The sequence below is a fragment of the Sorex araneus genome, chromosome 4, assembly GCF_027595985.1.
Source record: "Sorex araneus isolate mSorAra2 chromosome 4, mSorAra2.pri, whole genome shotgun sequence".
Lineage (NCBI taxonomy): Eukaryota > Metazoa > Chordata > Mammalia > Eulipotyphla > Soricidae > Sorex > Sorex araneus.
In genome coordinates this window covers 103,472,710-103,487,989 of record NC_073305.1, presented here as the reverse complement: position 1 = coordinate 103,487,989, position 15,280 = coordinate 103,472,710, and the positions used below count along the sequence as shown (strand labels likewise).

General features: G+C 38.4%; 1 protein-coding gene across 1 annotated transcript in view; it reads left to right on the top strand.

Annotated features, from left to right (window-relative positions):
- The window catches only part of COL12A1 (collagen type XII alpha 1 chain), a 122,917-nt gene that overhangs the window by 24,960 nt on the left and 82,677 nt on the right, over positions 1-15,280 (top strand). The window contains exons 11-13 of the mRNA XM_055135578.1: positions 449-721; positions 2,993-3,265; positions 5,105-5,377. Of these exons, the coding sequence (XP_054991553.1) occupies positions 449-721; positions 2,993-3,265; positions 5,105-5,377 (819 nt within the window). The remainder of the gene's footprint in view (positions 1-448; positions 722-2,992; positions 3,266-5,104; positions 5,378-15,280) is intronic.

The window sequence follows — 15,280 nt, the reverse complement described above, 5'->3', positions numbered from 1 at the left end:
GATTGAACCTGGGGCCTCATACACTCATGGAAGGTATGTACTTCATTACATGGCAGCATCTCTGTCCCAAATGGGAATATTTGGATGGAAATGTTAAGTTTGTTACAATTCAGATTTTCCAGTTGTGGGTAGGCTCTTTCTGTTACTTCTCTGCCTTAAATTAAGAAGCTCAAATTTCAAATTTAATTTTAGTCATTTAAACAGCAGATCATAGTATTACGAATAATCAAGATACATATTGGGATCACCTTTTAGGACTTTGAGAGGTTCCAATTGCTCAGTTATTATGTGTAGAATATTTATTTAGAGTATTGGTCTCAGTGACCATACTTCCGAATGAATACAAGTCATTTGAGAAACATGTAGTTATTAGGTCAGTTTTGCTTTCTAGATAAAAAATGTTTAATAATTTTTTCTCCTCTTCTTCTTCTTTTTTTTTTTTAAATAGCTTACGTGCCTCCAAAGGACCTTAGCTTTTCTGAGGTGACTTCTTACAGTTTCAAAACAAATTGGTCACCTGCTGGAGAAAATGTTTATTCATACCACATCACCTACAAAGAAGCTGCTGGGAATGATGCGGTCACCGTAGTGGAGCCAGCGTCCAGTTCCAGTGTTATCCTCAACAACCTGAAGCCAGAGACCCTGTACTTGGTCAATGTGACTGCAGAGTATGAGGATGGCTTCAGCATTCCCTTGTCAGGAGAGGAGACCACCGGAGAAGGTGGGAAGGTGTTTCTGTCACTGTTTTCTCAAGCCCAGAAATTTATGGTTGAATGGAGTGACAGTTGGAAATTACCACCTATTTCTAGTTCTGAATGGTGACTGGTTTTCTCAGATTTCAGCATTTTAGAAAACACATCTTGGGCAGAGGGAGATAATACAGTGGTTAAGGTACTTGCTTTGCAGGTAGCTGACCCAAGTTAAGGAGAAGTTTGGTGTGGGTGCTTTCCCACCAAACCAGATCAGACTAGACCAAACCACAGCGATTCATAATTTTAAAAACAGAAAAAAAGATTTTTTTGGAAAACTCTTTTATTTATTTTGGATAAATTTGGGTTAAGTGATGTAGAGAATTGTTAATAATTATGGAACTAACTCTTGTATTACTGCTTATCCAGCTTTTTTGTCCATGGTTCAGCAATGCCATTTGCTGAAACTTCTGTCATATGCAGTACTTCTGAAGTCTTCTCACTTCATCTATGATCTGATGGCAAATATTCATCACCATGTGTTTTCTGTACCGAACATAAGCTTTTCTATTTTAAAATAATTTTCAGTGCACACTTTGGTGTATTGATGGCAACATCTTATTATTTTCCCTTCACTGTCATCCACCTCTAGAACTTCGTTCTATCTTGAAAACCTGAATGCATTTACAAACAATTCCTTTCCCCATTGCCACTGGTGACTATCATCCTATTTTTATTTTTATTTTTATTTATTTTTTATTTTTTATTTTTTTTTGCTTTTTGGGTCACACCTGGCGATGCACAGGGGTTACTCCTGGTTTTGCACTCAGGAATTTCCCCTGGCCGCGCTCAGGGGACCATATGGGATGCTGGGATTCGAACCCGGGTCGGCCGCGTGCAAGGCAAACGCCCTACCCGCTGTGCTATCACTCCAGCCCCATCCTATTTTTAATTTTTCTTGTTGGACTATTCTTGGTGCCTCAGATGAGTGAATTCACATAGATTTTGTTTAAAAGGGTATTATTAAGCCAATAGCATTTACATACAGTCTAGCTTTTGGTCATTAGAATTTGGTAGTGAACTTTCAATTCTATTATCTGCCATGAAATCTGAGATTAGAATCTCTTTAATCAACAGGGACATTTTAAAATCCACGTCTTTGTTAAGCTAGCAATTAGTAAGTTCCTGTCATGTATTAGGCTCTGCGGCAATTGCTATTCATGAATTGTCTCATTGAATTACCTCAATAATTCTATAACTGGCTGCATTTTTACTACAGCTAATCTGAGCCTCAGAATGAGTATTTATTATGCTTCAGAGGATTCAAACCCATTAATTTACTTGCCCATATTTATTCTGTAAAAGTTAGCCTTCTTCCTTTCTATATAAAGTTTGAATCGTGGATGTAAACCTGTTAGTTGATACTTTTTCTTCTTTCTTGAGGACAAACGTCCTTTCTACCCTCAGTAATCTATTGGTATGGTGGATATTAGGTAGACTTCCAATTGCACTGAAATAGACACAGCGATGTTGGGCTGTGATTTTCCCCCAGTGTATTGAGAGGACAATAAAGTTCATTTTATTCCTGAATATGTTATCCACTGTACAATTTGCCCGTTGAATTGATAGGTCATGACATTTTCATTTGGCTTAATAAAAATTTCAATTAAGACTGAATCTTAAGAGCATGTACTCACAGTGCTATTAAATCTCAGTATTTATATTAAGAATTAGGTATTATTTTATTGCTTCTCTGAGAAAATTACTCAGAGTGAAAGTCTTGGTTATATATATTTGAAGAATGACACAGATTCTTAAGTTTTGGCGATATAAATTTACTATTTAATAGAATTTTATGATTTTTACTTTTTTTTTTCTTTTTGGGTCACACCCAGGGATGCTCAGGGGCTACTCCTAGCTCTGCACTCAGGAATTACCCCTGGCGGTGCTTTGGGGACCATATGGGATGCCGGGGATCGAACCCGGGTCGGCTGCATGCAAGGCAAACACCCTACCCGCTGTGCTATCACTCCGGCCCCAGAATTTTATGATTTTTAAAGTCCACTAATTCATATTTTTTTACTTAGTTAAAAATTTAAGAGCATTAATTTTCTCCTAAATATTGTAGAGCATTTGTTTTCAGAAATCAGTCATATAGAACTAAATGAATTCAATAACTAGGATATTTGTTCAAAGTCTGCTCATGGGCTTATCTGGAGATAAACTGTAATTTAATGATCCAACTAAGCTGGTTTTAGATTTTTCATATAAAATAAGTAAGCCTATCTATTTTTGAATTTCAGTAAAGGGAGCACCTCGAAACCTGAAGGTGACAGATGAGACTACGGATAGCTTTAAAATCACTTGGACTCAAGCTCCAGGACGAGTTTTAAGGTATCGAATTAGATACAGACCAGTTGCAGGAGGAGAAAGCAGAGAAGTTACTACTCCGGCCAATCAGAGGAGAAGAACATTGGACAACTTGACTCCAGACACAAAATATGAAGTTTCTGTAATTCCTGAATATTTCTCTGGACCTGGCACCCCATTAACTGGAAATGCAGCCACTGAAGAAGGTAGAGGAAATATGTTGACCATAGGGCCAAGATCTTCAGGTGCAGGGGAAACATGAGCCAACTCTTCAGATAACTGAAAACCATGAGAAACTTTGTCTCCTTTACTGAATATCTTAGACTATGGCCCTTTCAGACTTGAGTGATTCAAAACGGTCGTGTCAATAGAACTTATTTCCATTCTAGTTTCTTCTACATCCCTCCACTACTTCCCTCGGTGCAACTTGGCTGATGCATCTTTCCTGCTGAATCTTCCCTCATCCCACCTGCTTTCTTCATCTTCGCCTTAGAAAGTCACTTCTCCCATTCTCTTTCTAATGGGTCATCTAGAACTTTTTTGTTCTGTGTGCAATAAAGAAATCTAGTGACTATTTTCTGAGTAGAACTGAGGTTGTTGTATGCCTAGTGGAGAATATCAGTATTTAAAATTTTTTTTAATTATTTTTTTTATTTTTTAATGAATCACCGTGAGGCACAGTTACAGACTTACAAACTTTTGTGCTTATGTTTCAGTCATACAATAATGAAATACTGAATATCAGTATTTAGATGTCTTAAGGCCTTTCAGACTGAAAAGTCCCCTCAGTATAGTCAGTAGAAGCCAGACATTAGCATTGATAAGAGCTGGGCTACCCTTGAATCTATACTTCACTTAGGCTATTTCCTTCTTAATTTGTTGTTGTTGTTTTGCTCCTAGGAGATCACTCTAATCATAATCATATTTTCAACATGTCAGTATCTTAACAGGCCATTACACTTAGATGGTCATAGCTTCACAGTAAGATACTCCCTTTTTTGGAAAGTTTTTTCCCTCTTAGAGTTAAAAATCCTACATTTTGTTTTATTTTATAGTGTTTTGTTTTACTTTTAGGGTAAACGTAAGTTCTTTTACAAGAGTGACTCTAACATGGAAGATTAAAACTTAAAAAAACATTTATTTAGACTATGATTTACATAGTCTTTAATAACGGAGTTTTGTCATTAAGTGTTATACTTCGAACCCATCAGCAGTTTCTTTCTCTCTTTTTGTTTTTGGACAACTCCTGGTGGTGCTCAGGGTTTATTGCCGGCTGTGTGCTAAGGGATCAATCCTGGTGGTACTCAGGCGACCATATGAGATGGTGGGTGTCCAACTCAGATTGGCAGTGTGGAAGGCGAACACCCTACTTGCTGTGCTATCACTCCAGTTCCCCATCAGCAGTTTCTATTGTCCTTCCAATGAGCAAATGTTCTTCCCTTCTACCCACCATGTCTCCTTGCAAGCTTATTTAATTTTTTAAAAAGTTACTATAGTTTGGGTTATATATTTACCACAATGTTTACTTTTATGGTTCCGATGGACACAACTACCTCATATTTAAGCCATTGAGATGTTCAAGGACTTTTGACCAGTGCCCTTTCTAACATAAAAGATTATTTGGATAATTTGCCACACTTTGTGGTAATCAGGGCATACTCCTAGCACTGTACTTAGGGATCACTCTTGGCTGTTTCTGGAGACTATATATAGTGTTGGGGATTAAATCTGAATCAACCACTTACCAGGCAAGCACTTTACACACTTATTGTCCCTCTGATTCCTTATAATATGAAAGATTTTTACATGAAGGATTTTTAATGTGTCAACACAGGGACGGAATTGGTTATCATTTACTTTGCTTCTACTGTTATTTCATAGGGGCTGCTTTAGAAATGCTTCAATTCTGCTGGCTGGGCGATAGTTTTAATTGTCATAATCTCAACCTGGATTAAAAGTTGATATCATGCACATATGCTCTAAAGTATCTTACAAGTCTTTTTTATTAAATAATGAATTTTATGTTTTTTTCTTTTTAAATAAAGTTAGAGGGAATCCTAGAGACTTACGAGTTTCTGATCTTACAACATCGACTATGAAATTATCTTGGAGTGGAGCACCAGGAAAAGTGAAACAGTACCTCGTCACGTACACTCCAGAGTCAGGAGGTGAAACTCAGGAGGTCACCGTGAGGGGAGATACAACCAGTACGGTGCTGACAGGACTAGAGGAAGGAACCAAATACTCCTTATCTGTAACAGCCTTGTATGCATCTGGGGCTGGAGAGGCCCTTGAAGAAGAAGGAACAACACTTGAAGGTAATTACTGCCCTGCATGGAAATCCCTCAGTTTGTTTGTGGTTTCCCTTAGGGTAGTTTAAAATGTTTTCAAATGAGCGATAGCACAGCGGGTAGGGTGTTTGCCTTGCACGCAGCGGACCTGGTTTGATCCCCGGCATCCCATATGGTTCCCCCAAGCACTGCTAGGAGCAATTCCTGAGTGCAAAGCCAGGAGTAAACCCTGAGCATCGCTGGGTGTGACCCAAAAAGCAAAAAACAAACAAAAAAAATGTTTTCAAATGATAAAATCTCGAAATTTCTTAAAAATAGTTTGTGTTGAATAAGAACTCACCATCAATAGAATATAAGCAACTAAAAAATGAAATATGATTTGGAAGAAATGTGTTGGGGAGATAAAGGCACAATAAAGTCAGAGCAATGTTTGTATTTTGCCAGGATTGGTGACATGAATAGATGTGTGACATTCGAACAGTAAGGGGTTGGCCGCCCTTCATCCAGAGAGAAATATCTTTGGATGAAGATGGTTTGTACTGTCCCAGGAAAGCCTAGCTCCTTTCTCCATTCAGGAGCAGACAGGAACCCTTTTGTAATTCTCAGTCTTTTCCATTTGCCATGCATCAGAGCATTTTTAGCGTGCAAAATATGAGAATTCAAGTTTTGTTAATTTTCTACATGGTCTCTAGTAGGATGACATTGGATTGTCCTTTCTCTCTTGCCACAGGGAGCTTAGGTTTATTGGGTTACACCCATCAAAGTGCTCACTGAGGCACTCCCACTCCTTTGTGTTTATCTTTAACTTGTCCCCTGTGCTCTGCTTCCCCTATCTGTTAATCACTTATATCTCCAAATAAGACCCTGTGACTTGGAAGGTCAGGTTCTTCTAAGGACTCTGAATTTTGTATTTGTAAGTGAAATATTACTTTTCTCTTTTCCTTATGTCCTTTGCATAGTTTACTTTAGCGCAATGTCCTTCTTATATAGCACAGGAAGACAGTTAATGCTTTATCTATGCTTTTGTAAGTTGTGAGTTAATTGACGCTAAATAATTGACTTTGGGCATCTGCCATATTTACTTGACTTAAGCCTCAGTTGCCCTTAGTTCTTGACACCCAAAAGCAGAGTTCCAGCGAAGGGACTGGATGGACCCAGAACAAGCTGTAAGCTTCCCTGGCATTGAAATGGGATAGGCCAAGTGCCCTAAAACTTATAGTAAGAGCATGGTCGGGGACAAATCCTTTCATGGCCCAAAGATAAGTGACTGGACAAGGACCCTGTGGGTATTAGGAAGGACTAATCTGGCTTGAGGACTGTAGTCTGGGATCTATAGTGAGATGTCCCCAGGAGAACCATCCTATAAGCTTAGTATATCTCTTACTGTGTGCATACCGGATGACTGGAAAGATTATTAAGAAGTAAATCTAGATGATTGTTTATGGACAAAGGAAAGGAGAACTGTGTCCTTAGATTAAATTCCTCTCTTGAGCAGATCTTCTAGCAGGAGGAGATCTTTGTCTTCGAAGAGCTTCCCTCGAAGAAAGGATTTTTCATATATGTTGATTGTGCTATCTCACCTCGGTGTAGTAGCTACTCTCAACCCTTGGGGGTTGGGCTCTTGGCTAAGGCTGCGGTTTTCCATGTGGGGGGTTGGGCATGGGGGGGAGTAGGAGATAGGAATGAGGTGCAGTGTGAGACTGGAATGGGGTGTGTAGTGAGACTGGAACAGGCACATGGGGAGAACAGAATAAACAGCAGGACTGAGATTGGAATAAACTCGAACTGATCACCAACTAGCCTGGTGGCCCTGTTCGCTTCGTAACGTGTCTGTTGGTGGCGGCTGCAGACCCAGGTGGGGAAGCGGCTCATGGCCACTGAATGCATGTGTTGAGAGAGCCCATGCCACATACTACTGAATACTCAGTCTTTGAAACCCAGTCTCAAATTTGGAGTTAATGCTTGTTTGCAAAGAGCCATGTACAAGGGTGGTGGCCCTGGTGACTCCAGCATAGCAGTGCCCAGACACTGGATCCTCATATTGAATTGCTGGTTCAGTGGGTCAGGAATCAGAGGGACTGACCCCAGGTCTCCCTGAACACAACGGGATGCCCGCCACCAAAATAAGCATCTCAACAATACAGAAACTCTTTCTTTGGTGCTACAGAATTGAATGGATTCATGGTTTTTTGTTTTATGTTTTTGGTTGTTTTTTTGGTTCATATTTATTAAGGTCTTTAAAATATATAGTGGCAGTTTGGACTCAAGTACACAACTACAAAATCAATGGTATAAGAGAAAATATAAGTAGTTTAATTACACAAGAGAATGGATTGTAATGGTACAAAAAGAGCACCAATGAATAGTTATGATGATATTGATATGGTACTCTAGTTTGGGGGCTAATAGTGATATCCAGCAATAGTTTTCTCTGTAAAATCGTTTTTGCTTTTTTTAGGCCAAACCCATGGGTGTTCAGAACTTACTCCTGGCTCTGCACTCAGGAATTACTTCTGGTGGTGCTCAAGCACCCTACTCGTTGTATGATTTATCTTTCTAGCCCTGCTTTCTCTTTTTTCTTTAATTTTTTAAAAAATCATCACTGTCTTTGTGTTACATCCAGTGGTGCTCATAGATTATTCCCAGCATGACGTTCAGGAATAATTCTTGGCTGGATTGAACCCAGCCAACCGCACGCATGGCATGTGCTCTACCCTTTTGATCTATTCTGCCTACCAATGTTTTTAAAAAATGATTTACTTTAAATGATTGCAGGAAGGAAAATTACTCTTTATATCTTTTGTCATGTGAAATCATAGTTCTATGAAGCAAAATATTCATCATAATTGGCAGGTCTAGGAATATGGAGGATTGTGCATGTTTTAAGCAAGGACAAGGTTTACAATAGGCAATTTTAACTGAACCTCGTGACCTACTCTTGCGGATGTCCTAATCTAAAGATTAAAAAAATTCTAATAAAAATAAGTGATCAGGAGTTTAATTCCATTGTTCATGAAATCTATTTTTAGAAGAGGTTCTGATGAAAGATTAAATGCCAGTGTATAAAATAATGGTTATCAGTTGAGTCCAGGCATGGCTTCTTAGCCATGTGACCTTGAAATAATTCCTTAATCCCTCTAAACCTTAGTTTGCTGTCTATAAGAAGGGAATGATCATTGTACCCCCTTTCTCCTAGACTTAATTCTGGAAAGAAAACTAGGAGAATGTAAGTGAACTTCTGGGAACTGAAAAGCGCAGTGTCAATATGCCATTCACTAAGAGAAAACAATTTTAGAATTGATAGGTAAAAATAAAGCTTTCACAAATGATTCAGAGATTCCAGTTAGCTATGCTAAGTTTTAAAAAATTACAGGTTAAAACAGGGACCTGGGAGATAGCTTAATGGGTTGGAGCACTACATGTGTCTGTAGGGAGGCCCCAAGTTTGTCCCCTGCATGGCATGGCCCTCTGAGCACCGCTGGGCATAACTTTGGTGGCCCTAGCATTTTTGGCTTGAAAATTGAAACTTTGGGTCCCAACAACCATCCAAGTGTTACCTGGGGTATTCCCTGGATATCCTGAGCATTGCTTGGAAGAAATCCCTTCTCCAAAGGAATAGGTAAAATATAAATGACCTTAATTGTGGAGACATGATCTGAACTATAAAAGCATGCGATCTTTATGTTTGGAGTGACATCAGAATTTCTGAGAAATTTTTCTAATTTTTTTTAAATGTTTGTAGTTCATATTTATTTGTTTTCCACAGACACTGTAGCACTGTAGCACTGTCATCCTATTGTTCATCTATTTGCTGGAGAGGGCACCAGTAACATCTCCATTGTGAGACTTGTTACTGTTCCCGCTGCATGGCAGAGCCTTGGCAAGCTACCCGTGGCATATTCGATATGCCAAAAAGTTTTCCATAGACTCTTATTGTAAATGGTTACGGGATTTTTTTAAAACATAAATTTTTGAGTTTTTCTTTTTGCAGAGTAGTTGATGGTGAAAATTTTTCCTTTATTAGGAATATCTTGGAAATAAATTAATAGATTTGGTTCCACTTGTTACCTTTCTTATTTTTTTTCTTTTTGGGTCACACCCATTGATGCACAGGGGTTACTCCTGGCTCTGCACTCAGGAATTACTCCTGGTGGTGCTCAGGGGACCATATGGGATACTGGGAATTGAACCTGGGTTGGCTGCATGCAAGGCAAATGCCCTACCTGCTGTATTATTGCTTCAGCCCCTATAATTTCTTATTTGAAAACACGTATATACAGTTAAAGTCTCCTAGATTTTAAAAATTGAGACTCTACTAAAAATGATATATTAATGATATGTTAACAAAGGACTGGAGTGATACCACAGCAGTTGGGCATTCGCCTCTCACGCGGCCCACCCGAGTTCCATTGCTCCGCCCCTCTCGGAGAGCCTGGCAAGCAACCGAGAGTATGGAGCCCGCATGGCAGAGCCTGGCAAGCTACTCATGCGTATTGGATATGCCAAAAACAGTAACAATAAGTCTCTCAATGAGACGTTACTGGTGCCCGCTCGAACAAAATCGATGAGCAATGGGATGAGTAGTAGTAGTAGTAGTAGTAGTAGTAGTAGTAGTAGTAGTAGTAGTGATAGTGGTAGTAGTAGTAGTATATTAACAAAATACACATTTAATCTTAAATTAAGCATATATGTTGAGCTGTACTTTTTCTATACCAGGTATATAACTGAATTACTTATAATTTTATAGCTTTGCACAGGAAGTATAGGTAATCTGCCAATTTATATTGATGTATAAGTATGCACACATATTTGATTAGAAGTTATCTCTAAGGAAGAGAAATGGGTAGAAAAATAAAATTTAAATTCCCCCCCCATTTCCTGAAAAAGAGAAAAACTAGATGATTCGAAAGTTTGCTTTTACAAAAGTAGCTATTTCATAACAAAACTGTCTTAATACTTTTCCTCCATTAACACAAAATCTCTTTACTTCTATGGTGGATTAGATAAAACGCTGCCAATATAACATATCTACCCCAGTGCATTATGTGTGGTAAACTGACAAATATGTGAAAACATAGTTGTGACTAAATTAAAATAATAGGAGATTTTGCCCCTGGTTATTCCATTTCATTTTATTATATTAGCTCAGCCAAATTCACATACCATATACAGAATAGGATATGATGGTAAATGCAGGGATGGAAAGCCCAGAAAGAGAGCCAGGCAACCGCTTTTGAGGGCTGCTGTTTTTCTAATTTGTTTTTCTCTTGGGAGAGGAGGTGCTAAGTGCAGACCTTGAAGGAATGTTTCTTCCATCCAGAGTCAGCCGGCAAGAGCATTCTGTCGAGTGAAAATTTTACAGATTGCCTAAGTGCATGCTATTCAGTTAAAGAAGAATTAAAAAATATTTACTGTAGTCTACAATTGTACCTAATTTGAATCTTTCGCTGGTCCATTTTTGAAACATAGCCAATGATCAAAAAATTTTCCTGTCGCTGGAAGAGAGATTTATTAGCATTGGCTTTGGGAAGTTCATGGTTGGCTCTAGAACTGCATGAAACTGAATCACAAAGGCAGAGTTTATTACTATTTCAGATTCAAACTTCTGAGGAATCTGAGCACAAACTATTAGGTTTGATTTATATTGTTTTTTTCTCCTGTTGTTATTATTAAACTAGATAGATTTAATGTAATTGCTAAAACATTATGGTGCATAAAAATGCACTTTAAGTCTTGATAAAGTTTTTAGTTGGCCTACAGTGTTGAGGGAGCAAAATCAAGTCTTATAAACTCGAAATGAATAAAGCCCATTTTTATTCAAACATCATAAATGAATGAAAATTTCAGCTTAGGCTTTTTTATTTGTGAGTGTTATTTTTGACTGTGGAAAAGATGACTCTTAAGAATTCCCTTTGTTTCCGTTGCTGTAGCAACCTGTCAATGCCCAAGACTTGAATGACTTCCTGTATAGCAAACCAAGCTAACTCAGTTGACATTTTGGTATAATGCGAGTTTTTTTTTTTTTTAAATACATCACAGGAATTCTGCATGATGTTGAGTAACACAGGGCCTCTCCAAGATGGACTAAATAAGGCCTCTGTGTTACCCTAGATTTATTGCTGGCTCATAATTTGAAAAGTCAAGCATGCAGGGTATAACCACTCCGGTGTTTCCAGGGAACTTTGGTAAAATTTACCAAACAGTAATTAATATTTCCTTTTCTAAAAATTAATTGGTCATCAGAGAAAAATCTAAATCAAATTGGAGAGGTAACACTTATGGAAGAAATTTCAAACAGGCTTTGAAGTTAAAGGGAAAAAAAATGTTCTTTTTTTTTTGAAGTTGAAGGAAAATTTAAGAGGTTTTAAAGAACTATGTAATGCTTAAAATGATTAGGTTAGCCTATCAATAGTGAACTTTGTCCTTTAGTGTAGTGGATCTAACTCATTGGTTGTAAATCAAGTGTGTTTCCACATAAACATTATCCAGAAGCAGGTCTTCTGTATGCTGCCATGGAAAGTTGGATGACTTTTGAGTTGAGCTCCAACGGAAAAGACAAATTGATTTAGAAGAGGGTTTACATTACATTTTCAATTTAACTTCTATTTTTGAAAGTGGTATGTGAAACTCAGCGAAAGCTGGCTAATCACAACCCATAAGATGAAATACAGGGTTTTTTTTTTTATTTCATTATGATTAATTTTCAAGTATCATCATTGGCTAAATTGGGTTATAATTATATTTGAATTGGATGGTGATTTGCCTGCAGAAAGCAAATAGAAGAAGGACTAAGGAAATTAGGAAAGTTACTTAAATGAGGCATTAGTTCTTTGGCTTTATCTCTGGAAAAAAGTAGGAATCAAACCCTTGTGAATGGTCAGATCATGAAGCATGCACCTGTCTGATACTCCTCACAATAGCAGCACAAAGATGCTTGCAAGCGTGCATGAGAAAAATGCCCATTGGTTATATCTGAATGCATTTTATAATCAGAACAGAAGTGCTGAGCACCAACATTTCAAAAACTGGTGAACTTTGGTTTCAGTTCATTCAAAGAAAGGTGTTGTTGGCCTTGGGAGGTGCCCCAAAGGGCTGTAACTGATTGCTTTCATGTGGGAGTCCTAGTTCAATCCCTAATACTGCGTGGTTCTTTGAGCTGAGCCAAGAGTAACCTTTCCACCACCCTGCCAAAAAAATAAAGAAGCCAATGTAGAAAAGAAAATCAGTGTTGTATATAATTATAATGGTGTCATACTGAGAAGAATGTTGTAGATGAATAACGATTATGAAGGAAATTAAAGGAATAAAGATGAAATTTTGTCATCATTACTAAAATGCTACACTCGAAATGATTGCCAGATACCAAAGTAAGATGCAAAGCATAGGCATATATATGTATGCCCATGCATAGTTTAAAACAGCAGAAAATAAGTAACTACATAATCAAATATTGAAAATAATGTTTCAGATCAGAAACCTGAACAATCTAAAATATTACACACATTTGTAATTATTTGTTTTGGGGCCGCCTATAGCAATGTCCAGGGCTTACTTCTTACTCCTAAGCTCAGGGATCACTCCTGATGGAGCTCAGGGGGCCACATGTATCACTTCACTTGTATCACTTGTCGTCCCATTGATCTTCGATTTGCTTGAGCGGGCGCCAGTAACATCGCCATTTGTCCCTGTCGCATGCTAGTGTAGCCTTAGGGCTACGCTAGGGGCCACATGTGGTACATGAAATTGAACTTGGGTTGGTTACCTGTAAGGCAAGTAGTTTACTCGCTGAACTATCACTCTGGCCCCAACATTGGTAATCGTGGGGGAGAAGGAAGAATGGACACAGAAAGATAGGGAGCTGTCACAATATTGTATTCCAGTTTGGGGGGAGTGAAAAATCGCAAGTCTTGTGGAATGGCTTTCTATTCACCGGCTCTATTTCTGTGCTTCCCTCTTTGAGAAATAATATCTCTCCTGGGGAGAGGTTGTAGATTTGTCTTTTGATATTATCTTTTCTTGTTTCTTTAGATTTACTCTTTCCTCTCAGGCACTCTGAGAAGTGTCTTTCCCTCATAATTGGTCCAACATCAGTCGGTCCGAATCAAAAGCAAATCAAATAAGATCTTCTGGTAGTCATCATTGTTTGAAGTTTTTTAGTTTGAAAACAAAATGTACAATTCAGTATATTAGACCAAGGCAAATATCTGGCTAGGTAACTCCTAGATTGCTCCCATTTTCAGGAAAATGTGATCAACTCTTCAAATCTTGAATAAGAAGCATGTGTTGAGAACCATTTCCTTTTCTTTTTAGATAGGATGGAGAGGAGTAAGTGGAAGAAGAGAGAGAGAGAGACAGAGAGAGACAGAGAGAGAGACAGAGAGACAGAGAGAGACAGAGACAGGGACAGAGACAGGGACAGAGACAGAGACAGAAAGAGAGAGACAGATAGAGACAGAGAGACAGAAAGAGACAGAGATGTAGACAGAGAGAGAATCACAGAAGGAATTTAAAGGATTTCAAGTAAGTTGTGCTTACACATTTCAATTTAATTGAGTTGGGCATGGGTTGATGATTGGCTCACTTGTCAATTTTTTGAATGATTAGATCCAGTTCATTATTTTGCTGCTGAGGGCCTCAGGGTGCCAAATGAAATAACCTGCAGTTTAGCCACTTGGGACTTCCCAATTACAACATAGGGTGCAATTCAGTTGCCGCCTCCTCCTCATCCTCCTTTTCTTCTTTTTGTAATCTAACACTTGGCCAAGTCAAAATGCTTAAAACCACAACAGTTTGTTGGTTTGATAAAATTTAATTGTCATGTTATGTTGTCAAAATTCTTGACTCTAATGAAACAACTGGAATACTTAACCCTTCTGTTTTTCTGGAGAAAAAAAAGTTTATTAAACTATTTAGCAACAGTATAAAATGAATATTTACAAATATTCTTCTCGATTTTACAGATTGACAAATAGAAAACCCATAGAAAACAGTTTATCCTTTCATCTTGGCTTCTGGATTGAGATGTCCTTATTTTCATTTTTTGTCACTAGTACAGAATGTTGCTTTGCTGGTGGCTGTAAGTAATGCCTTTTTGCACCACAGGCAAAAATTATATTTGTTTTTATGAGTGGATTTTATTTTCCATAATGAGAAGCTTATGTTCACTCAAATTAGTGTAATGTCATTAAATTAGAATTTGAGATTTTTTTTTAGTTTTTTTTTTTTCTTTGGGCCACACCTGTGGGTGCTCAGGACTTTCTTCTGATCTCTGTGCTCAGGGATAAATCCTGGTGGCGCTGGGGCGAGTGGGGGGGGCAGTAGAATCGAACTTCAGTTGGCTGCATGCAAAGCAAGTGTCTTGACTCACTGTACTATCTCTCTGGTATTAGAATTTAGAAATTAAAAAATCTATCTATTTATTTATTGCCACATCCAACAGTGCCCAGTGTTTTACTCTGTTTTACCATAATCAGTGTTACTCTTGGCTCTATGCTCAGGGATCACTTTTTTTTTTTTAATGAATCACTGTGAGATAGTTACAGACTTACTAACTTTCGTGATTATGTTTCAGTCATACAATGATCAGTCCCCATCCCTCCACCAATGCCCATTCTCCACCACCAATGTTCCTAGTAACCCTCCTACCACCCTGCCCCCACCCCCTGCCTCTGTGGAAGGCACAGTTCCTTTTACTCTCTCTCTTCTTTTGGGTGTTATGGTTTGCAATATGGGTTTGCAATACAGTGGCCACCATGTTTGGTCTATAGTCTACTTTCATCACGCATCTCTCATCCTGAGCGAGTCCTCCAAGCATCATTCACTTCGTGTTCTCAGGGATCACTCTTGGCAGCGTTTGGGGAACCATGTGTGGTGCTTGCAGATCAAACCCCGGTTGGCTGAAGGCAAGTGCCCTACCCACAGTGCTCTATC